At 38.1% G+C, this 25,491-nt stretch overlaps 1 protein-coding gene across 26 annotated transcripts in view; it reads right to left on the reverse strand.

Moving 5' to 3' along the window:
- DLG2 (discs large MAGUK scaffold protein 2) overlaps window positions 1-25,491 on the reverse strand; it is a 1,043,894-nt gene that overhangs the window by 629,070 nt on the left and 389,333 nt on the right. For 17 of the 26 annotated variants that reach the window (XR_010828657.1, XR_010828656.1, XM_048080922.2 and 14 more), the window contains one exon: window positions 5,761-5,841. The exons of the other annotated variants lie outside the window; for them this stretch is intronic. Coding sequence is in view for 15 of the 17 variants with exons in the window: in XM_048080922.2 (XP_047936879.1) it covers window positions 5,761-5,841 (81 nt within the window). In the remaining 2 variants the exon portion in view is untranslated. The remainder of the gene's footprint in view (window positions 1-5,760; window positions 5,842-25,491) is intronic. 26 annotated transcript variants of the gene reach the window in all.

Here is a 25,491-nt window from a genome sequence, read left to right on the forward strand (position 1 = left end):
CTACCAACTGTATATTCAGTTTTCTTTGACACTAACACCATATTCATATTAGACCTCTCCAGGAAAGTATGTGAGAATTACTTAATTGAGGATTAAAAACAGCAGTTACCTTTGCTGTTGATTGCAAATGAGATGTACAATTATATAAGACTCTAGGGTTTGGTTGCAGTAACCGAAAGGTCTAACAAACACAATTCTATGCAGAGGAGTGGAAAATAGAACTAAATAATTTCAGAGAAAATGTGAGTTTCTGCAGGGACCACTACTGATAGTTTATTGATATATATTTCTAACAGCACTAGAAATATCAGTGATGTCTGTTAATAGAAGCCACCCCACAACTTAAAAACTTTCACCTTGAAACTATTACCCCAAAATAATACACCTTTTTAATAACACTACCTACCTGTTTCTGAAAAACAACAATTTTCAGTAGTATTCAAGCCAGAAGACAGCTATTCAATAATAAAACCCCTCAAACATTACTTGTTTTGTTAGTGTTCATCTAGAAATAGTAGATGATATCTTGTATTCATTTATGTCATTTGAGGTTTTATCATTTGCTTCAATAGGAAGGGAAGCAAATGCTTCTGCTCAGCTGGTGAGGTTGAAAGGCCAATGACATAAGGGGGGTAAGCCAGACAGCCTGATCTGCCAAAGTCCATCAGAGAGAACATTGGCTGACACCATGAGAGAAAGGGGAAAAAACCTGATAAAATATACCTCCACTTCCTCTACTACTCTTGAGTAATCATAAATAATAAAAAGGTACCACAGGCAAAATTAGACGTGATACCCATGCAATGTTTTTTGTACAAAATTATTCATAAAAAAAATGAGTAAATTGACAATTCTATATTGGTTTATAGGAAAGACCAAAGACTAGTTTCTAAAAAGTTAGCAGGGGAAAAATCTAAACAGCTATGTTAGTTAATAAGTATGACCCCAAATACAGAAAGGAAGTGAATCTGTACATCAGAGAAATTCTACTTTAACTCAGACAGCTTTTGAGACTCAGATTCTGCCTATTTTCTCTAGTGGGTTTTTCAAATGACAATAAGGAGTATAGGAGTCCAGTTCCACTTTTCCCAGATGAAACGTTAGGATCATGCAAAGAATGTTAACTTTTCATTAGCCCTATATCCATCACTACATCTTGGTGTCAGTGTTAAGGACTAGAACTCCAATGTTGAAGGCTTTCGGCAAATTCAGAAATAAAAATGAAGTGGCTAAACTTCAAATAGTTTCCAATCTGAGAGTAAAACAAGAGGCAACAGAAAGAGATGGACCCCAAAACCACAACTGTTCAACAGTTTTCATTAGCACTTGACCAAAGACTTTGACAACTATTTATGTAGCCATTGAATGTTTTTAGACATTAAGACAAAGACAGATTTTGCTGGTGAACGGAACAAAAAGCATGAAAACATGATTTGTTTGATTATTTGTTTTTGAAAATTTCACAACTGAGCAATGGACCTTTCCATCCTTGCCCAACTGGAGGTAAGAGTCACTTTTTCCCCGTGAATGATGCAGGGCAAGTAAAATAGAATCTACTTTTGTGGTACCTCAAACTTATAGAACATAGTTTATAAGCAATCCAAATCAAGCAGGGGGCCATAAAAGAAATGCTAAAATGGGGTGTAGTGGGCTGGGGAGGGCAAATTAAAACTCATTTTAATTATACTTTTTCTAGGGATTGAACAGTGCACCTATAGACTTGTAGGCAGGGGGGTCTCAGTTTCCCCTTACCTCTAAATGTGCTAGAATGTTATTGTATGAGAAGAGATCATTCACTGCACTGAGAGTATCTGTAATAGTCTGCAGTAATGAATTACTTATATGTAAAACAGATAGAAAAAAATCTAATGGCTCTTCAGTCAGTATGATGCTTGGCTTTCATCTCAAAGCACATTTCAATAGAAAGGAAAATGTTATTTCCCTTTTATAGATGGAAAACAAAGGCAAAGAAAATGAAGCAAGCTCACAAAATGAGCCAAGAGACTGGTTGCAAAGCCAGGAATAGAAACAATGTGTCTCAAGTCTAGAAAGTCCAGAATTCCATTTTAAAGACCACACAAAATATCAGAGAGATGTAGATGGCAAACAGTCACACAACACAGATACAATATCAAACCCTGTCAAAGAGATCTTCTGGCTTTAATCAAAATTTACCAACTCCAGATTACAAATCAATGAAGGAACACTAATTCAAAAATCAGTGATATTGGCAGGATTTAGCCTTCATTCTCCACACATTTTGGCCAGGAGATGGCTGTACTGAGCTCTTTATCTATCTGGTGTATCGAGTTTAAAAAAATAAATAAATAAAAAAGCAAAAAAGTGAACCTAGAGGATGTTTTATGACACTGACTTTTTTTTTTCCCCTGGGATATTAATAATAGAAGTGTGGATGACATAAAATACAGGTGTATTTTATGAGAGAAGCCCCTTCAGCTAAGAGATTGACAGCAATTATTTCTACTGAACTTTCAAAGGGTAGCCACAGGTAATGTGTGATTGATTCATGCCTGCATTGAAATGCAAGCTGAAAATCTCAAGCCAAGCAAAACACAGAGTGAGAAAAGCATCGCTGGCCTCCATCCACCCACAAGAAGAAAGGTGAAAGGAAGTAAATGCTCTCATTAGACCAAGTAATACAACTCCACATATTTTCATTTGAGCTAGTAGCTGGGGAAGAAGGTGATAAACTGCCTTAGTTACATAAGTGGAATCTCACTCACCTCTATCATTTAATCCCATATTCCTGCATTGAGAAGAATTTGCTGAGTGTGCTGGAGCAGTGAATATGTACCTGAAATGTTCAGAGTTCAAGGCAGAATGTATCATTATATCACTGAGTTTAGCCTAACATACGGCATCTCATAACACTGACAACAGTAACTTACCTTAAACTAAAGTGTGTGTATCTATTTCAGAAAAGCATCTAATCTTGAAAACGTAATGCAGTGGAGATCTACCACTTCCCTTGATAGTTTGTCCAATGTTCTCACTGCTAGAAAAAGCCTGTCCAGCATTTGTTTCTGCTTTTCTCTGCTGCACTGAAGAATCCCCTTATTTCCAGTCTCCCCACAGGAACACGCTGTCATAAAGTTATGTCTCTCTCTGGAGGATTTTTTCTCTAGTCTCTGTTCTCTCTCTATAAATATATTCAATATATTTTAAAAGTATAGACTCCAAAACTTGGCATGATATTTTGCATTATCTCACTGTTGTTGCATAGACAAATGAAGCCACCTCCTTATTCTTAACTCTTAGTCCTTTCTTTAACATTAAATGTTCATTGTATAAGCTCCTGCTGAGCTGTTTCTTTCCTCTGAAACCATCTTAGAGTCACTCATTTCCAGCATAGGCGTCCCCTCTGTGTATGTGTGGGTGGCATTGCTTCCCTCTGGCTGTGTAATCTTTCTCTTCCAAGTAATAATCATTTTCTTTGAGTGGATTCTGTTTTACCATGCCAGACTGTAACTGGACTGCTCTGTCTGACTGCTGTGCCCTCCTCTTTTTCTACTTTTTCAATCTTTGCATGATGGGCAAATTTTGCCATCCATGAATTTATTTCACTTTCCAAGTAATTTGAGAAAATATTGAAATATGTTGTCCACAGCCAGTTCTAAATCGTGGGAGACTATCTCTCAGTATTTCCACACGAGGGTCATTTCTCATTGACTAGCACTTTGAGATGTCAGCTAAGCAGTCCTTAATGAATATTATTTTGATATAGTATACTGTTATTTATCTAAACAAGATACAATGTAATATTAAATCAAATGCTTTACAAAAGCCTAAACCACATTTAGGGCCATTCATCAAGCAAATTCACATTCTAAAATGAAGTTTATCTAATATAATTGCTTTGCTTTAAAACTATGCTGACTATCACTAATTTATTCTTACCATAAATTTATTCTTACACTTGCTTTCTTAGCTAAATCCTCATTAATCATTCCTATATTTATCCAGGGATGACATCTAGCTAACCTGCTCTGTAGCATTATTTAAAAAAGAAAAATAAATAGTATGATACTCATACTCCAGAATTTGAAAAATATTCTAACAAATCTCTTCAATCTCCTTTTTATGGCTCTTAGGTGAAAGTTATCAAGTAATGAGCCTTCTGATTTACTTATTTTATCACTGGCAGATGTTGTTTAACATGCTTTTAAAGATTCAGTTCTGTTTGCATAGTAGGGACACTGGATCTCCTACTACCATATGGGCTTGTTAAGGAGCAAACAGCACTTTCCTCCTACTGTGTGCCACTCAGTATTGAAGAAGTATTAGAGTTTTTGTTCATCTTTGTGTGAATAAATGACACAATTAATTAAACAGTGACTGACTAGCTTCATTTTTCTTCTTTGAAGGTGTTAAAAAAAGCAGTAAAAATTAGTTATGTGCATCCAAAATAAACCAAAAAATAAGCTTCATTAGACCTTTTGCAAAATCCTAGGAGGCAGAAAATGAGTGTTCAGATACATACTGTAAGAGTTCTTATCCATTATATGTACCACTGAATTCATCTTGGGTTGCCACCTTAAATGCCACGTATTTTTGGCCCTTACCTTTATGAAAATTACTTAGACATCATAAGCTGTTATAAATTGATGTCCATCTGGCAGAGAGCTCTGCAAGGGTCACTCAGAATTATCACCTGCCCTGTTTATCCCTGTGTCTTGTTAACTCTGAAATCAAATGATAGCATTTTGGACATCAACAATATATCCCTTTAGAATACTTTTACCAGAAATATCCCATTAGTGAGCATTATCCTGAAATCCTAACCTGTCTCCTTTTCCTCATGAGATTCCAAAGGACCTAGCTGGCAAGCAACCAAAATATCAAGTTTCTCTCTTGTCTATTACCATAATGGCGGGAGGTCATACACTGAAAACCGAGAACACAAATGCAGTGTAAACTAAACTGAATATTTTGATAACAGACATTTATGGAGGTTAGTAATATCATGCAACGAACTCATTGGCTTTTTTGTTTGCTTGTTTGTTTGTTTGAATTGGATCTTTTTTTCATACTAGTAGCTTCAGTGACAACTCCTTTACTGAAAGAGCTCTTTGATAAAATATATATATATAATATATATATATATAATAAAACAAATAAAACATCTTCATCAATTCTGTTGTCTGTCAGGCTTCTCAGGTCCATGATAGCAGCACCATTCAGCACAAATATACTTAGTTTTCCTTTCCTGTATCTCAGGTTGGTCCTGCCTGTTACAACTAAGAGATTGATTGCATCACTGCAAGTCCAAAAGAGAATAAAGACATTTCAAAAACAAAAAGGTGAAATTTTCCTGATCACATGAGATATCTAAAATCTAGGCACTGACATGTTATTTGACCATAAAGAAAGTATAGACAATGGAGAGAGACAATCATTTTTCTGGCACAATCCATCTCAATCTATAGGAGACATCCAAAACCAGTTAGAAGGACTGCATTCGGGAAGAGTCTCTCGATTGGCTATCACCATTGACTTGGTCAGATGTCATAAGCCAGGTGAAGCCAATTGTTTTTCAAAAAGTCCAAATTGTTTTCAGTTTGATCACTATGTAACTGAGGCAGAACCTCTTATATGCTACAGCATTTTGTCAGTTACTGAGGTGTTCAATAAATAAATAAAAATAAATGTCAAAACTCTGAAGCAGCAGTCCAGAAACTATTTCCTTTCCTCACTTTTTATTTATTTTTTTTTATCCACAGCTCAGTGCACTACTCTCACCTGTGCATTAGTCCATTCCATTTCAGGAAAAGGTCCCAGCTGAAGGCCTCTACCTGTGGGATTCTCTTCCTCTTGGCCTTTCTGGAAGTACATAGAGACATCTACTCAGGACATGTTCCAAACTCAGATTTTTCATTGTGTTTGCATACGGTGCTTAGTTGCGTGGTTTTGCTTCCCAGGCTGTTTTTCAGGGGTTAGGGGTCTTTCCTGCTATAACCGCCCTGGGAATATATCTGGCATGCCATTTATTCCCTTCAAGCTGTAAATTGGTGTTATTACAGGCTGAAGTTTCCAGAGGCTTTTTAACATAAATGAAATAGTATTATATTATACAACATTCAAAAAGGCAAGTAAATACTATTGATTATAGGTATCTATTAAATAGCTGTTTTTCCTTCAAGGAAGAACAATCAAGGGAGATATATTTTACAAGAATTAATGCTGCATTACTGTACTTCAGTATATTTTTAGTATGCAACATCTACCAATCTCAAGTAATTATTAGCAAATCAAGCAAAAATGCTATAAGGAATAAATAAACATTTTCTTGATAGTCCACCCTTTTCTAGCTAAAATTAGAAATAACTTTGTTGCTTCCATATTTTAAAACCTACTCTAATTATCACTACGAATTTGTGAAGTTTTAACAGTAGGAAACTATACGTTTGTTTTTAATGAATATCAGGCTTCTTTTTGTGTGTGTGTATGAAATGGAAGCTCTGCAATGAATTCAGGCCCCTCACTAGGCATGAGTCAATGCCATTGGAGAAAACACGAGTTCCTACCAAACAATACAAGAGAGCTCTGTTAAGTAAAAGGGAGAGATACGTTGCAAGGATCACAGAGTTTGTTAACAGCAAAACTATCATGTCTGTAGCTATGCATCTAGTGTTTTTTATATATACAGATAGATAGAATGTTTAATACCTAAAGTACTGAAAAGCATTTTTACAAAGTCTATATTCTTTATGACGTTTATGTAAAGTTTATCCTCACCTTGTAGTATACTACTTTATAGACTTTTTTTTTTTAATAAGATACTTTTAAAAGATACTACTTTTTTAACGCAAAAGGACAAACACCAGTATTTTTTCATTCTTATCTGCAAGATTTTGTCTTTTTACCTGTAAGCATAAAACCACCAGGCTAACAAGGCATTCAGGGAAGTCTTGAAACACTGTCAGTATAAAGAATGGCTACTAATTATATAAACAAACAAAAAAAAAGTATAACATTTTAAATGTTAAGTATAGTCTAAAGAAAAGGGACTTCTAGCTCTGCTTGAAAGGATTACTGCTGTCATAAAACATTATTATTAAGAGCTGAGGTTTATGCTGATGCTGTCAAACTTCAGGCATTTGGATGTACCAGCTGGGAGCAGAGTCCTTTGAAACACGGGAAACTCCTGAGTGTGGTTCAAAGCTTAAATGCCCTGAATTGCCCTTTGGAGGATGCATTCCTACCATGCCTTATGTAACTAGGATGGATTTAGATCTGAATATTCAATCAAACTAATATGGACAGGATTTTTTTCACATGACAAAATCTGGAATATTCAGTGTAATGAGTGGAGGGAAGTTGTGGAGTCTCCTTCTCTGGAGATATTCAAGGCCCATCTGGACGCCTACCTGGGCAGCCTGCTCTAAGGAACCTGCTTTGGCAGGGGGGTTGGATCCGATGATCTTTCGAGGTCCCTTCCAACCCCAACAATTCTGTGATTCTGTGAGTGGCTATGGATTTCCACACAGGACCAAGCCTACCAGGGGTGGTTGGGAAGCACTAAATGGACAAGCCCACCAGGGCTGATGTACTTCAACCATGGCATATAAGTATGTTTAGTTTAGTTTGTAGAATAGATTCTGGAGACTTACAAAAAGAAATGTAGAGATTCATAAACATAGGAGAAATGCTCATGGAGCACTAAGAACTGCTCTGAGGAAGGAAATATTAAATGCAAAAATATAAGTAAGGAATATATTTATGGAGATCATTAACTAAAGAGGAGCCAAGAATGAGGTTCTGTTGCAAAACAGCTTTCCTTTAAAATATTAACAATATCTATGTATAAGGACAATAGGTTATAACTAGTGTGCTGTAATCATTGATGATGAGATACCAGCAGAACCGTATCATTTTGGGGACACTGTGTTTTGAGGTAGGTACTGAACAAAAATGAAGAAAATATACAGAAGAGGAAAAAGAGTGATGAGGTGTTTAGAAATCACAGCCTAGGAAAGACCAAAGACAGGATATTACATGGGGATAGTGATCAGTTGCCTCCACTGAGGCCAGAAACCAAAGATATCATCCTAAACAGGAAACTATGGAAAATGTCCCTAACTGCTAGGATGCTGAAACCTTGAAACAAACCCTTTCCAGCCCCCCATGCTATGACTCCATAGCTTTTCTCCATCAGAAGTTTATTTCCTAGTAATTTCAGCAATTTTAATTCAGAACCAGATGATTAATAGCCTGCCAACAGCAAAAGGCATATGTCCTCTGTGCTAATTTAATATATGCATATATATATACCTGCTTTCAAATCAAGATTGTACAAATTGCACTGAGTGGATCTATGGTGTAGAAATGGAATCCCCTTTGTAAAAATAGGCTCTTGAATAAATTCTACTCAAACAGCAGTGAGGGAGCGTTTATAAAACATTAGTCTTAGGCATCGTAGAGTATAAGTACAACAACCCTAAAGGTGAGCTAGCATGAGTTTCCCAAACAGAGTTTTCTAGTGTCATTAAATGCAGTAAGGTATCACTTTATCTCCAGCTGCTGCTTCAGAAGGGTGTGGGTTTCCATCTGTCATTTCTGACAGCCACAGGAACATCTTAGATCTTGCAGGACATCTAAAATAGCACCTTATGCCTATCTTAGGCAACTGAATCTCACCCCAGAGTCTTCATTTTACTATTTTTAAGGTCTTTTATTTAATAATAGACAGTGACATTGACACTAATGATATATATTATAAATATATACTTTAAATATAAAGTTTTGGAGTTTTATTGTATAGAAAATTTAAATCTCCTGCTCTTTAATTAAAAAACAAACAAACAAACAAAAAAAAAGTGTTTCAGATATCTTAAATGTTATGAACAAGTATGACACTTGTGATCCCTCAGGACAGCACACCTTAAAATAAAAACAAAAAACAGTCAAACTTTTACACAAGACTTAAAGACAAACTGTTTTCAGTGTTCAAGTATTCCTGTTTTGAAGACCTTGCATACATCTAAACTGGACCACTCTCTGGAAAGCCTTGTGAATCTGTGGATTAAAGCAGGATCTATTTATTGCCATGGAGAAGGAAGGGCACATATTTAATACTGGGAAGTCCAGCAAAATTTACTTTCATACAAGAACATCAGACAGTATCCTACAAGTCAGCCACCCAAAGAAAACTGAGGAAAATAGAGTTTTCTGCTTGAAAAAAAATCTTCAGAAATTGAAGAAGATCATGTGAAAATCTCAAGGAACTACAAAATCCCTGACAAGCTTACATAGAGGGCACTGAAGCATTGCTGTGCCAAGTAATAGTAATAAAGCATGAACAAAGCGAGGAGAGATGTGTAAAGAAAAAGGGAGAAGAGATGTGTAAGGAAAATTGTGATATTGTGTGTAAATAAGGCAAGAAAATCTGCCCTTACAGGAACATCAGTATACTGAATGGTATCTGCAATCAACATTGTTAAATTCAAATATATTCCTTACACCAATGAGGTAATTATGCAGCATTTACACACTCACAATTACAAGCAACACTAAAATCAGCATTTAGCAATGGGGTGTTGAACTTTTGTGGCAAATAACTGCATTTAAACTAAAAACTTCAATTATGTCAACGAGGGGAAGAGAAGTTTCAAGTAAAAGCTGAGAAATATATAGGAGGCTACCATTTCCTTTTAAAATTTGAGTCTTTCTTCTTGCCAACTTACAGCAGAATAATAAAAGCTTGATAGCACATTGGTGATGAGTCCAAAAATACTTTTAAAACAAGCAGGCTTGTGAATGAAATGAAAATTCAGGAGCAGCAGATGGGTTTAACTGCTGTTAAATGTGGAGTGGTTTCCAAGAACATGGTGTATGTAATAATAAATAGCCAGAGACATAAAGTTTCCCCAGTAGTTTAAATCCTGAGCATACGAGCTAAGTGAGGGCTTTCAAGCTTTGGCTCACTGCAACATCCTTACATTTTCACCCTTGTCTACAGCAGCAAAAATGTTTGTTATTGACAATGGGTGTCAGCAATGGGTGCAATTAAAGCTGTGCCAAGCAGTTTTACAAGCAGGCAGGTTTAACATGGGCTCTCTGGAACAAGAATAGTTCTTGGCTGCGCTTGCAGGTTAATCACATTCAGCACCAGCATATTCATTGTCAGCAATGGATAATTATGCTAGTGTACACAATGCCTCAATTTGTGCATATGTTTTACATAATAACTATGTTATGAATTGCCTCCCCTTCTAATTCTTGATCTGGATGCAGGAATTGGGATGGCGTGCTACGTCCGGGATTTCTGCAGCTAGGATCTGACTGCCTCCATGTCTCATGCCCTGTTGGTTTAAAGCAAAAGTCAAGTCCCAAAGGCCCATCAAAGCAGGCAGCAGCTTTTCCATGTGCACTTAAAACACTTCTGGCTTCATCTCCTAAACCACCAGAAAATGGTTTTGTCAAGTAGCAGCTATAACTAAGTCAAAGCTGCACTTGTTACCCTGTATCATTATATTTGACTGACACAAATATTTGCGACACAGAATAAAACTGGAACTTACAAAGCCATCCAGCATTGCACAATGGCATAGTCAAGGAAGGGTTCAAAAGAATGAGAGAATGTGAGAGAGAGCAGAAATCTACTTTGGGACTGAAGCCCAGAAAAAAAAATAATAAATAAATAAAAAATCATGCCTTTTCTCTTCAGTTAAGCCAATTGCTTCTGTAAAAACAAAAGGTTTGGGAGGAACTGTGGAGAAGAGCAGTGCTGGGTCCAAAGAAGCCTCTGGAATTCAGTCATACCTGTGCTTTAATGTATGAATCTGCCTGTAGAGAGGCAGCAGGTATCCTGGTTAGTCAGTGTATAGTATCAGTACCTGCTGAATACTGTCTTGGATGAGCTGGAGGGAACGGGATTAGTAAGAGAACGAGTGCAAGAAAAGAAAGGTGAGGAGACAAGTGAAAGAACTGTATCAAACAAGAGTAGGGATGTCACATCTTCACATGGGATGCAGGGTACATGCTTGTTCTGTTGCCAGCCTATTACTTTTCACTGTTAGCCTAGAAAAATCATGTTTCTAAACTGGGATTCCATAAACACCTCTTTTTTTCCACTTAATTGTCTCTGTAAAACAAATGCTGAAATAACTGTTGCAAAAACACAGCTCTTCAGTCCTATCCTTGGACACCATTCATGAAATGGGAAAAAAGAATACAGGCTACTGATGTTCGTGTGGCATTCAGAGATCAGTCATTGTCCAGTGGTCTTTCAAGGGATCTTCTCCATCCCTTGTGTGTACTTACTGAGGGGTAGCAAGAGCTCACTCTACTGCTTGGAAAACACAGCCATTAAAGCAGCAGTCCCCAAAGCATGCCTTTCATTCCCAGCCCCCAAATTAATGGTTAAAAAAACACCATATAGGCTCATGTATTTTTGGTCAATCTAATAAGTAACCTTACTAGCAGAGTATAATTAGTTTGGAGATTTCCAGAGCTGTTGCTTCAGACCAGCAGGTCTCACCTGAAACAGCCTTACTGCTGCTGTCAAACAGCTGTGAAACTGCTTGTTTTTGTTGTTCCCTGTTGATGTTGCTGCTGGTGCTCCTGGCTAGCTTAACCTGTGTAATATTGTAACTCCTCCTGGAAACCGCTGTACCTCCAAAAAAAGGCAGCTGAGCTGCAGGCTCAAGCCTGGACCCTCACTAGCCTCAATGCTAGCTGTTGGCTGAAGCCCTGGCTCTGGTTTGGATCAATCCAGCTGGTCTCTTCCAGGCCAAAACTGCTCTAGAAGGGACCAGGAGCCAGACCATGCAAACCCACCTCCTGTACCACAGTGCAGACCCAGCCACTTTCCGCTACCAGAGGTGCACAATGCACTACCTGAGGTAAAATCACCCAGCACTAATTGTAGAGTTTACTATGCCATATGTTGTGGGGTTTTGTTTTGTTTTTTGTTTTGTTTTGTTTGTTTGTTTTTTCTTTTTCTTTTTTTTCTTTTCTTTTTTTTTTTTTTCCTTCAGCTAGCAGTCACCAATGACTTTAGGAGTGGTTTCTAGAAATGCAGATATGCTTGTTTTCAGATTTCTGTTTATCAGAGCTATCAGCAATGACACAGTCTGATTGATTCTGCAACAGTGTTTTTTTCTTTGTTTGTTCATTTGCTTGTTTGTTTTTAACATCCTTTTCACCAGCCATTTAGACAGGGAATTGTGAGAATAAGAGACTACATGATTAAACCTAATGTTTAGTGAAAACTACTTAAACTCATGCTCAGTAAACTGTGGTCTCTTCTCAGATATTTCTCAGACAGTTGCATTAGGTACATCAAAAATGGATTTGATATGCATGAGCTCCTCCTTCACCTCCTAATAAAGTAAGGATAATAGTCAAGCACAAATACATAGGTTTGTCAAATTTTTCCCCTGAAAGTGTAAACAATATTTTTTTTTTTTTCCTGAACAACCAACATGAGCCTCTTTTGCATTATATAGGCTGTATTTCTGGCATATCCTGCAAGGCTTCAGATCAGCAATTCTGCTTTCCAGCTGAAGCCAATACAAAATATTTTACATCTTTTCTCATGGGTTGTTCACTCTAAATGACCTTCATTTTAATATTTTTTTTCTATAACATTTTGGAGATCATCTTCCCAACTCGTTCCAGCTTCAGGAGTTCTTCACTAAATTAGTAGTAATAAGAGTTAAATACATGCCACAGCCAATTGTAGTTGTTATCCAGTTTCTTACCTTGAATCGGCATTGGCAGCATATCTCCTCTGAGACCAGACTGGTTATTAAAATATGGTTATTTGGAACAAAATTTAGGCTCAGGATTTTTTTTCCTCCTAACTTATTATCAAATGTGTAAGAGACTTTTTCTACAACCAGCGACTCTCTTACAGGTATATATGCAGTTTGTGAATCATACAGTTTAACTAAAAAAAAAAAAAAAGTTATTTATCTGAGAAAAAGTGGAAATTTACCAAGCCATTTTGACAATTGGATTGTGGTCAATATTAGCTTCTATTCATTTCCTATGAATAGGAACATGAGATATTTACGCCAACCATTTGAAGTCACTGTACATATAGCAAACTGATGATCAATTTTTATCACCTGTAATGCAGAAACTATTTCCAGGCTTTGCAGAGTGGAGTGGAATAAGAGGATTGAAAGCAATTTAGTATTTCATCTATGAAGATCATAAAGATCCTCTAATTCTTTCACCTTCCCAAACTCGTTAGTAAGATTAATTTCCCTGTGTTGCTCTCCCTTCAAAGAAAGCCACGTGTGTTGAGGTTACGGATGTTAACTTGGATCAGTGTTATGACCTACCAGTACTCCAAAAAAGCAAATAACGTAATACATAGCAGGAGTTCATTCAGCTTTGACTGAGCACCCCATGTTTTTCCAGAGACAATCTGGTCATGACTTTCTAACCTTTCTAGGTCCTACTGCTTGTGAGGATATCACAGATGTGCTTCCCACTGGAACATTTTAGTTGTCCAGCACAACTCAAATGGCAATATAAGGAAAGAAGTGCTTTCCAGGGTTTGAATGAGCAGAAACATCTGTACTGTTTCTCTAAGACATCTGCTGATTCACCAAGCTCATAAAAACACCTGGCATAAATTTTCTCTGAAACATCATTCCTTTTTCTCCTAGCAAAGCTAATAAGTGTGCTTGCTCTACCTATCCTTAAGGTAAGGGTCATTTAACTAAGTGTACAAATGGGAGATTAGTTGGTCTCCATCATCCTCTGATGCCTCTGGAGGCTAGAATCATGCTCAGCCACTGAGATGAGGGTGTTTATGCCATTTCAGTGCCAAAGAGACCTGTCTAGCCTTCATCTGTCATTGCTAAAAGGCAAAGGTTTCCTATGGTTGTGGTGTCGTATCTACCACAGACACATTTGTGGATGTCTCTGATGCCCTATGACATATAAAATACTGCTAAATGTCTGCAGTTTGGCAGTTTTATTACTCTTGGAGAATATTTTTTCAACTTCCACTCTGCTTCCTTCATTTCTAGGAACACAGTTTCTTGATGAGGAAAGAAACTTTTTTTTTTTTTTTTTTTTTTTCTCTATTCTTTCAGCTAATAAAACATATGCTTTCCTTGGTACCATTACAAGCTGAGAGTCCTCAAACATGCTATACTGTTCATCCATCCAGTTAGTTCAATACTCCTTTAATGTTAAGGTCTCCTGAGTAAACTCTGCTCTTTGGAGTCCTCCCTCCCTGGTCAGCCTTTGCACACTTTGGACCATGCCGTCCAGTGGAGATGACACCTCATACTTTCCTTCCCTCCCTCAAGAGCCCCAAGATCTGGAAAGCACTTCTTTACTAGGATATGTGCAGCACTGATCTCTTTTAGTATTAATAGTAAATTTACTATCTAGTATCCAAACCTGTGCTTTTCTGACAATAAAAACAACTGTTTCTTATAATACAATGAAGTGTACACCATGTCCAACTTCATAAATGTCCCATTTACTTTCAGCTCAACCGTGCATTTATCTCCTAACAAACTGCTGCTCATTGTTCCTATGAGGATTTGTGTGAATAAAACACACTGTTTGCTCTTGCCAGCTTTTGCAAAGTGCTTTAATCCATCCTTCTTCCCACGTTATCTTTTGTGACACCCAGAGCATTGGCTTCTGTTAACTAACGCTTTTGCAACTCCACATGCATTTTTGCTACAGTTGGAGTTGTGACGCCGTACACTTAGTTCTCTTCTCTTACACTAGTGGGATTCTCAATTAGGATAATAGATATTCATCTATTACTCTGAGCCTGGACTTGGTGTCTTCTTTTATTTGTCAAATCCTTACATCTTTCTTTCTGGGATTCCTTAGTTTTGTTTACCTTCCCAATTGCATGCATTGGGATGAGAGTCCCTTCTCCACTATTTCCTGCTACAGGACAGCTAAGGGGTTTTGACATGCTCTTGGAAGAATTCCAGTTAGATGACTGGGAGAAAACAAACACGGGGTGTAATACAAAATAGAGACTCATCGTGTGTCCATGGCGCACACCAAGTATCATCAGCGTGGGGAGCACAGCAGACTATGCTTACATCTCAATGCATATGTTCCAACATGATCTCTCATCACAGACTCAACCCTCCAGCAATGCCAAATGGCTCTTCACTCACAGTTTCCTCAACCTTTTGTATCTCTGATTAAAACTACTATTGATATTTCATGCTTATGGGGTATTAAACATTCCTTGAGCTTCTTTACTTCAGTTTTATGGTCTCTTTGCCTGAGGCAACAAAACCTATCAAACATAGGTATCAAACAAGAGTATGTTTGCTGGTATTCACTGCCTGCAAAACTAGAGTGGTGTTCTTTTCATTGTCCTCCACCTTCCTGGAGAATTTCATTCCCAGTGAGGCTGGCTTTGAAGTGTTTCACTCTCCTCCTCTGTGTATTTTCCCTGTTCCTTCTAACTCCTTCTACAAATTGTGCTCAGCAATCCCTTGGTTCAATAACACTTGCAATAGGTCATCTTTAGACTACGTCTGGTTTCAGCAAGCTGGAAATAGTCAGAGGAATCTGATGTCACCTCCCATGACCCAGAGACTGTCTTACTAATGTGAACACAGAGGCATTCACTGGCTGTCTCAGAGAGGACTAATTGAAAAGAGTTCTGTCATGAGACTCATTTAAAATGCATCCTACCTGTTTTAACACTAAATTTCAACTCTTTCTTTATAAGAAAATAAAGCAAATGTTACTACACATAAAAGAAATATAATTACAATGAAAAACATTTGGGGAATATAACTGCTCTATTTTTAGTGCCTTCAGGGGCATAAATATGCATTTTAGAATTTGTGCTATATCTATATAAATAAAATACACAAATTCAGAAATATATTGGCAGGAAATCTTTGTGCTGTTTAATTTTAGCAGAATGCTAAGCATTAGAATTTGACCTCATGACTCACAGGAAAAAAAAAAAGTATTTAAAGAATAGAAATAATTGTTTTACATCAGTAGGTCCAACCTTCCTAGATTTAAAGGAGATACACTCTTTAAAGACTTTGCCAAATTTAAGTGTTATAACATTTAATCCCCCAAATGACAACAGAATAGAATTTTTATGAAGTTTCTTTCTGAATATTTCTCAATTCTCTTTAGATGAATTCTTGGTGAGTTAATATCTATATCTCCTTTAAATACCCATAGCTCTTAAATAAAATGAACTCTTCTTTCTTCTGTCTTTAGGTTGATATCTTTGGGATTTTGAAAGCCTGCAAATCTTCATATTACTTTGTGAGTCTGCTGAGAATATATTTATACATAGAGTATGCCTATTTTATCTCTCTATATAATGTTTCCTGTATTGATTTCATGCAACAGCTCAGCAAGAATCTGCCCATCTTCAGAAGATGAAGGGATGTGTATTTATTTATATAAGAAAAATGATACATCCACAGTTTATCCTCTAAAATATTAATCCTCTTTCTGAGCTACTACCCTGAAGAATTATGTCACTGAAAACAGAGAATTACAGGGCAACCACACACACACAAGTAGTTGTACATTTTACTTGTGAAGCTCACTACCATGCACATGCCATTCACTGAATTTCATGACAGCAATAAAATGAACAGTGCCCTTTAATGCCTTTACCATCACATTTCACAAGAGTATACTATGTGCTTTTTTCACATAACTTCCCCTTATTCATTCTGCCTACACAAAGTAGCTCAAATTTCTTACAGCTGCCAGTCTCTCCCTACACCAGCACTAAACACCTCCCTAACGCTGCTCATCAGTCCCCTCACTCTGCTAACACCTGCATTCCTGAGAGACACTTTCTCATGGCTGATGTGCACCTTTTGGAAAAACTGAATATGGGAGAGGTGGGAGATGGAGATGAAGAGATTAAGGGAGCATTGCATGAGAATGTGCACTGGAAATGTCATCGGTTCGAGTGATATGGGAGGACTGGAGACAATTCAGCTACATCACCAGATGACTGCAGCATCCATAATCCCTGACAGATAGGCAAATGGTGCTCAGCCGTTTTCAAAAAACTTTGTTGGTGAAATTAGCTCTGCAGTATTAAGTGGTATCATCAAAGTGTGATGTGTAATCAAGTGTTTGATACCACTGAGCTCATCCGAAAAAAAAAATGGGTGCCGATTTCATCTTACTAGCTCATAGGATACATGACTACAGGGTGTCTGTCACAAACTGCAGCTAAATTTGAAGAGTCACAGATCAGATTTATGACAAGATATGGATTGTTCAGGCATTTTGCTTTAGAATGAGTACTTATCAGAATGGACAGAAATTTATAATCCCCCCTACATTGCAACACTTGGCTAGAGAAATATCAGAAATAAACCACTTTTAAAGATGAGATTTCTGGTCTGATCAAGAGGTTTCTGATCAGCAAGTCCTAAATCACTCTGACCACATCCATGATAATGAGTGACCCTATTTTATACAAGCATACACACACATCAACTGCACACAGGAGAAAAGAGCTAAGGTTGCCATGGGAACTTTACCTCCAGATTTTTTGGTTTTGTGCAAGTAGAATAACACATATCTAATGTTTCAATAACTTAGTTTTACCCTGCAATTAACTGCGTCCACATTTTCTTTAAGCGGAAGCTCGGTTTATCTGGTGGGTGAATAGTACTGCCCCATGCAATAACTGTATTCAATATTTTCAAAACTTGGTTTTCTAAGCAGGGGATATTTTACACAGAAGTCGCTGTGCAGGAATGACTCCAGTACAGTATAGAAACAGCCCTGTCAGTGTTACGCCATGTGGTTCAGCTGCTGATAAGGTAACCTCTACAGCAGCACTGAACTTAGCACAAGCTGTGCGGTTGCAACCTAGATTATGCTAGTTTTTGACATGGGCTGATGCTGAGGGATGGGAAGAAGCAGCACACTTCTGGGCCCTGATACCTCCCCTTCACCAGCAACCACTGCCACACACACCTTTAATCCACATGAGGAGCACCAGTAATGCCCAGCCTTGCTCGCCAGGGTTGTCCTCCACTCACTATTTCTTCCTCAAGCTAGCTGTGAATGTAGGAATACATTTAGGTTCTCAGTCTAAACTTAGGCTTTGGGTTTTCAAAGGTGCTGGCCTACAAACTTCATTGATGTTAGCAGTTGAAAGTATGTAGCAAATAGCCTTTCTCAACAAGTTTTCCCTGCAGACCAGGGCTTTTGGGTCTTAGAGAAGTTGCATGAAGGTACCAGAAAAGAAGAATGGTCGTTGGAGTCATCATCTGCCTTTCCACTAAAGTGAAAAGTCCGGAGAAGAGGATGCTGAGGGGAGACCTCATCACTCTCTACAGCTGCCTGAAAGGAGGCTGCAGTGAGGAGGGTGTTGGTCTCTTTTCTCAGGTGAATCTTGGAAGTCTTTTCCAACTTATGTGATCCTGTGATTCTAAAGGAAAACGCAGTTTTTTTGTGCTATCAATCTCCAGAACAAGGCATACTAGAAAACAAAACAAGCAGACAGCCTTTTCTCCACTTTTGAGCATGTTGCTTCCTCTAGAGACTTGGACTTTGCCACAGATTGTACCCAAAAAAAGGATCCTAGCACTGTGCAAGCATTATTGATCTAACTGCAGTAACAGTGCAGTTACTGACCCCAAGAAAATTAGCTTTGTACCCTGCAGTTGTGATACATATAAAGACATGTCTGCCAGTACTGCAGACATGGAAAATGTGCTTTCTGAAGAGCCAGCTGGTGTACTCAAGGGGAAAGGAACTGAGAAGAAAACCAAGTCTTTGGCACTGTAGTGAAACTGTAGACCCTACCATATAGGTCTGTGCTGAGGAAGGAATTTAGTTAAAATATTCCATAAGTCTCCTCCCTAAAGGAATAGCACTTAATACATGTTAAAATATAATTGTATAATTGGAACTCAAGTGTTTGGGTTATGTAAAAGGTGCTGTAGGCGTATCAGCTTAGACAGAGGTAATTAGATCTTGTATATTAACATTTTTCCCTTAAAGTGATTTTTTTTTTTTTTTTTTTTTTTTTTTTTTACTGTTGGGAATGCTGAAGCCTAGAAACTTGAGGGGGAAAAAAAGGTGCTGTTTGGAACTCTGAGTTTAGCCCTGTGTTTGCTTTGTTCCTATCTCTGTCGCTGACTGGACTGTAAAATTATTTTTGCAGTAGATTGCCTGCTTAACACAACCCCAGCTGGATGCCCACACAATGGCAACACTGCTACTGCTTTTGGTGAAATCAGCATAAAACTGAATCGTCAGTAAGCATCAACCATGGTGCTGAAAATAGGACTAGATAGTAGCATTAAATAATACAATAGTTTGCATGTATATATAGTAATAGGTCATACACTGAAGCCGCAAAAGTCTGTGGTGGGACCAGAAATAGAAGAAAACAGAGCTTTAATCCCTCCTTGAGGCAAGGGTTAACATTTTATACAGAAAAGAGTAAACAGCCACACATCACTGCTTAGCTCCATCAGTTTGAAGTATACAATAAAAACAAATATGATTTTACTCACAATAAGTCAAATGACAATCAATGGCTCTACAGCTTTTGAGTATCCAATTGAAGTCCTTGAAAAGTCAAGTGGATGTGCAGGATAGTAGGTTAATACTCCATCACAGGATGTGGATAGAAAAATGTCACTGACTTCTTGGATTTTCAATTATATTGCAAAGATTTCTAGAGAAGAGGAACCATTAGGTTTGAAAAGGATACACTGCATCTCTAGAAAGTGAAGCAACAAAACACAGGTGAAGGCTGTTGTCAATTTTATTTTGTTTCCTTTTTCTTAAGATAAAAGGAAAGTACATTTCTTCAAGCTGGGGCAGGGGGAGGGGGGCGAGGAGAGGGAAATCACATGTACAAAAGCTTCACCTAGTATTTTCTAATTTGATCACCATTATCCAACCCATTCTTGTCTTTTCAAATAAAAGAAAAAATATCCTATTGAAGAAATTTCAGGAGAAGAACCCAGACCTGAGGCTTCTCATTAACAAATCTGTACCAAACTTTGGAATTTCAAGATCCAACCAAAATTTCTACTCAAATCAACAGAAGTTTAATTCAAACTAAAAATGTCTCCCAAATTTCTTATTTCTCCCTCCATACAGTGCCCACCGAAGACCTCCCTATCTTCACTCTACAATGTGAAGCTTTGTGAGAAGTTTGAGAACAGTACAGATACCTTCTTTCTAGGTGAGTCAAAGCCTCTCTTGATAAATGAAGGGAAAAAAAGCTACTTTTTGGCTGCATTCTAAAAGTCTCAACAGATCAAGTATTGTGGATCGAAAAGAGCTGGGTGGCCTAAACAGAGTTCCCTCTTCAAGGCTTACCTGCATGAGAGGAAAGAAGAGGCAAGAAACAGTCCCCTAGACCAATAGGTCAACTTTTCTTGTATTCCCTTACTTGTACCCACACCATGTACATAATCAAGAGAGACACAGCCCTTTTCTAGAGGCATTCCCAATGCAATTATCAATCCGCTCTAGCGAATTTTGCTCCAAGGCTTGTGACTGGAAGTTCTTACAGAACTACAATATTGCTGAGGTTGGAAGGCACCTCTGGGTTCATCTGGTCCAGCCGCTGCTCAAGCAAGGACACCCAGAGCAGGCTGCCCAGGACCATGTCCAGGCAGTTTCTGAAGGTCTCCAAGAAGGGAGACTCCACAACCACTCTGGGCAACCTGTGCTGTTGAATACAGTCAAATCTCTTAATAAAAAAAAAAATTAGAAGGAAAATATTCAGACAAAACAAACAAACAAAAAAAGGCAGCAGTTACAGAACTTTAAGAATTCAGGGCTTTTTTCACTTGTCATTTTTTCAAGGTGCATTTGTTCTAAAATGTGCTTTCTGTCGTGGGATTGTATCTAAAACTGATCTCTGTGGACAGCAGCTGAACACAACAGTACATCTGGGAGCTGGGAATACCAACAAGTTGTTATATCTGCATGCAGTCTGCACTCCTCAATAAAGTGCTTTTCTTTTCTTTTGGGATCTCACCTGCTAACCGGTAAGTATGGTAGATGCCAGCAAGGTCTTACTCTTTCGGGAATGTTGCTATAACTTTAAACATCATTATATTGGTATGCATCATGCACAGAATTGCTATACTTACACACTGTAGGCTCAAGAACATTACTATGAAGTGGACAAATTCACTTCATTTTCGAAGCTTTACACACAGAAAATGTAACTTACAGAGTAACAAGTTCAAAAACTATTCAGTTCTTTCTGGTTTTCAGCACCTTCTCTTTTGTTTTGCTACTGCTACATTAGACACACTAATCTTTTTGGATGAAAAACAAAAACAATTCCATATTCATCATGCCAAGAAAATGAATTTTGTCTTGAAGCTGGTGAACAAAAATTATCAAGACTTTTATTCACATGTAGAAAATAACTATATAATAGCTAAAGAATACCAAACAAATGTTCTATTTACTCTAATTTATCACTTTTGCATGCTTTATATGAAACTCAAAAAAGCTATCTAATTCATGTCTACTTTAGTCCTCCTTGGTAAATTTTGTGCCAAAATTTGTTGGCCCTAAATCCAACTGAAGTCCAAGAGAAATTGATGGACCATATTTAGTGGTCCACAAACTATAATTCTTGGATGATTTCTGGGGTTTTTTGGTTTTTGTTTGTTTGTTTGTTTTCCTAACTAATCTAAGTATGGTAGGAAAAGCAAGAGAAGGTGATCTGAGGTCTTGTACACTTTTAAATAGCAGCAATAATTTCACACCAAGTAGCCATCTTGGTGTGAAAAGCCATGGTTCTTTAGGTGCCAACTCTGACTGAAGTCTGACTAAATTTTGTGCACGAACACCTCAATAAAAAGCCCTGACCCTAAATCTTAAAGCTAAAATACACCAAAGGATAGGCATCTCATAAAATGTCTTGATCTTTACATTAGCCATTTACGTGGTTTACCCAAATTTAGAACCACAAATGTGGAGGTGTTTCACTACAATATGTTTCTCATAATCTAACCAGGGGAATAAATTATGTAGGAAATTCAAAGTGAAATCTGCACCTTTTTCTTTTCTTGGACTATTTTAATTTTACTAGCTCTTAGTTGAAGGAGTTAAAGAAAATCTTCATAGGAGAAGGAGGAGTTGAACGAAATTCTTCTTCACAGAATCATAGAATCATTAAGGCAGGAAAAGACCTCCAAAATCATCTGGTCCTACCATCACCCTACCACCAATGTCACCCAGTAAACTATGCCCCTAAGCACCACATCCAACCCTTCCTTAAACTTCCCCAGGGATGGTGACCCCACCACCTCCCTGGGCAACCCGTTCCAATGCCTGACTGCTCTTTCTGAGAAGAAATGTCTCCTAATTTCCAACCTGAACCTCCCCTGGCGCAACTTGAGGCCATTCCCTCTAGCCCTATAGCTAGTTATCCACGAGAAGAGGCTGAACCCCAGCTCCCCACACCTTCCTTTCAGGAAGTTGTAGAGAGCAATAAGGTCGCCCCTGAGTCTCCTCTTCTCCAGACTAAACACCCCCAAGTTCCATCAACCACTCCTCGCAGGACTTGTGTTTCAGGACCCTCACCAGCTTCGTAGCCCTTCTCTGGACACGCTCCAGGGCTTTGATGTCCTTCTTCTAGTGAGGGGCCCACCTTATTAAGAAAGAGATATTTATATAAATTGGCAGGGTGTTACTCATTAGAGTTTTTGACAAAAAATTGTGTTGCTCTTTACTGCACCATTCAAAGTCCTGTTTGACTTCTCACTCTTGCATAAGAAACCTCAGGGACTTGTCAACTTGCATGTTCTATATAAGGCAAATAGACCTCTGTATCACAAACTTTTTTACACTTTCAAATGCAGCTTTACAGCCTTAAACAGACATTCTTCTTCTCCCACCCACTACCTCATCCAAGGCCTACAGTCACCAAATTTTGAGAATATAAGAGTGGGAGTATTTCTAATGTAGCAGGTAAGTGTAAAGTGCAGAGCTTAGTGCCCTGTTATATATGTATGCACAAGTATGTGAGAAGGTATGCACACATTTTTCTATTCCTGTCCACCATTTACTCCAGAAATTCTCTGTAAACTTCATTCTCTTTCCCAACCACATCCACTGACCTGGAGTCTAACAGTGAATTTTAAGTGAGATCCAGTAACAGCATAGAAAGCACATATACATATTTGAGAAGTAACACAAGGTAGTGAGATAAAATGTAGGGATGAACAAAGGAAGCACTGGGGGAAGAGAAGTACTGCATGGACAGATCCTTAGAAGATGATTATTTTTCATCAAAAGCAATGGGAGCTGGTACCCAAATTCTTTTGACAACATTGACCTTAACGGCTCACAAACTCTGCTTGAGCTTTTCTTTCTGTTTTACAAATAGATCAACTAACCCATAAAAGGTGAAATCCTCACCCCTGTAACAGCAGCCCCTTCAATCTTAACCCCTGGCAACACTCCCAATTTTATCAAAAGGGGTTACATTGATTCTCTGCACGTCTTCTGTGGAATCAATAGAAGAAGAGAGAGCAAAACTCAGAACATTTAACCTGTTTTACCTTGTTTTAAACCCTGGATCACGCTTCCCAAAATTCCTTCTGTTTTAGCTGAAGAAATATTTCACCTAGAACTGCTAAAAAGCATACCATTTCTTCTGCAAAGTGAGGTGTATGGCTGCATGTTAAATCACTCCACATTTCTCCCATTTTCAGTGAAATGTTGATGAGGTGACTTATAGAGCTCCTTTCCAATCAACATTTTTATGATTCTGTGATTACTGAATCTGTGATATGTGAATGTACACATTCTCATAATGTGAGCTGACCCTATCCTATCTGAGCTTCTCTCTTTTATGAATAAACTGAAGATAGTAGAAGAAATATCAGACTATGGAACAACTAATTCTTATTTACTAACAGAAACTTTATTAACCCTTGGAGCCCTGTGCTGTCCCTCCTGCTAAATACAAATAGCCAGGAAATATCTGGTGCTTGCACACAGAGAGTGGATTAGTTTGAGAACAGCTCCATTGCACACTGAATGTTTTTATTCCAATCACACTGGAAAGTAGCAGTTGTTAATGCTGTGTGAAAAGGTGCCACACTCCAGCAGCAATAAGAGATTTATGCATCAGATCTCTACACATTAGGCAATTGCAGAGAGCAAATTAACACTCTGTTTTAGGAAGCCAGCTCCAGAATGAGGTTCAACAGCCTGAGGTTCAACTCCCAGCTCTGTGACGGAGACAGCACTGCTCTGTGCCAACAGTTGTACCAGACCTGAAGAAGCAAGTGTGAAGCTCAGGGGCCCTATGACACTTAATACAAAAGCTCTTTCTTCATTACCAGATCTTGCAATCACCTAAAGATTTGTCTCACAAAGTCTCACTTCCCCCAGTCTCAGCTAGCTTTCAACATCTTTAAAGGCTACAAACTTCAAAACAGTGGTAAGACATGCCCTTAATGCTGTGAAATTAAAGTACTGTGTGCTTGAAATTCAGGTGGGGGTTGGTGCACATATTAAAGAGTCCAAAACACCAGGGCTTTAAGGGAAAAGGTGCAACAGGCACGTCTGTAATGCGTATAGACACACAAAATTAGATCCTCAAGCATATTTTCTAGGTCATATTTTCTCCCTTCTCTGCTCTCCCCCTCCTCCCCTGAGCTTTCTTAATTGTTCTGGGAGGGAATACATATTTCAAAATGTATCACCAAACTCTGTCTTATGAAAACATACTGTCCTGGTTATTTTATATCCCAAACTACCATGTATGGAATATTAGTCATCAGGTAACTTTGCCAGTGTACTATGCTTTCCTATGCTGCCAAGTGTTTTTTTCCCACCCAGCTAATTTATAATCCTACTTAAGCCGATGACCAGAAAATCCAAATGCAAACAGCAACACAGAAAAGTGAATGCAATTAGTAGAAAATGAATTAATTTTATTTACTTTATAGGTACTGTGCAAAACACTGCTACTAACAGCAGTGAAAAAAAACCTTCACTCAAACTTCTGCTGACTGCTTTGTTCTGGGTTTGATGGGACTCTATAGTGTTTTGCTGGATTTACTGTAGCTTTCAGGATGTGGGATTTAACGAACAGTTTAAGAGAGTCATATGGCCCTCTGAACTGGGCTGAATGCCTCTCCAAACTATCAGCCTAACCAACAGTTCTTCAACAGTCACAAAATGTGTACTTTGCAGTTACTGTTTGCCTCCTTGCAACAGGTTTATACCCATCTCTTTGCCTCCTTTCTGCCTCACATATCACCCTATGATTACTTTTAAACAAGCTTCACAAAATGCAAGCTCAAAGAACCAGAGCTCCAGAATGTGCTTCTTCCCTACAACAACTTTACATAATAAATTAAATGATTGTAGGATCACTTGGATGGGTGGAGATCAGAGCTTGTCAGCACTTTCATTTCAAACCCTGTTTTCCAGGGCCTTGCATTTCAACCAGGACAGTTTACTATAGGCAAAAATTGTGAAGTGAAAGCTCGGACCTGGAGGAAGAACTTT

This window comes from Anser cygnoides, chromosome 1, assembly GCF_040182565.1.
Source record: "Anser cygnoides isolate HZ-2024a breed goose chromosome 1, Taihu_goose_T2T_genome, whole genome shotgun sequence".
Classification (NCBI taxonomy): domain Eukaryota; kingdom Metazoa; phylum Chordata; class Aves; order Anseriformes; family Anatidae; genus Anser; species Anser cygnoides.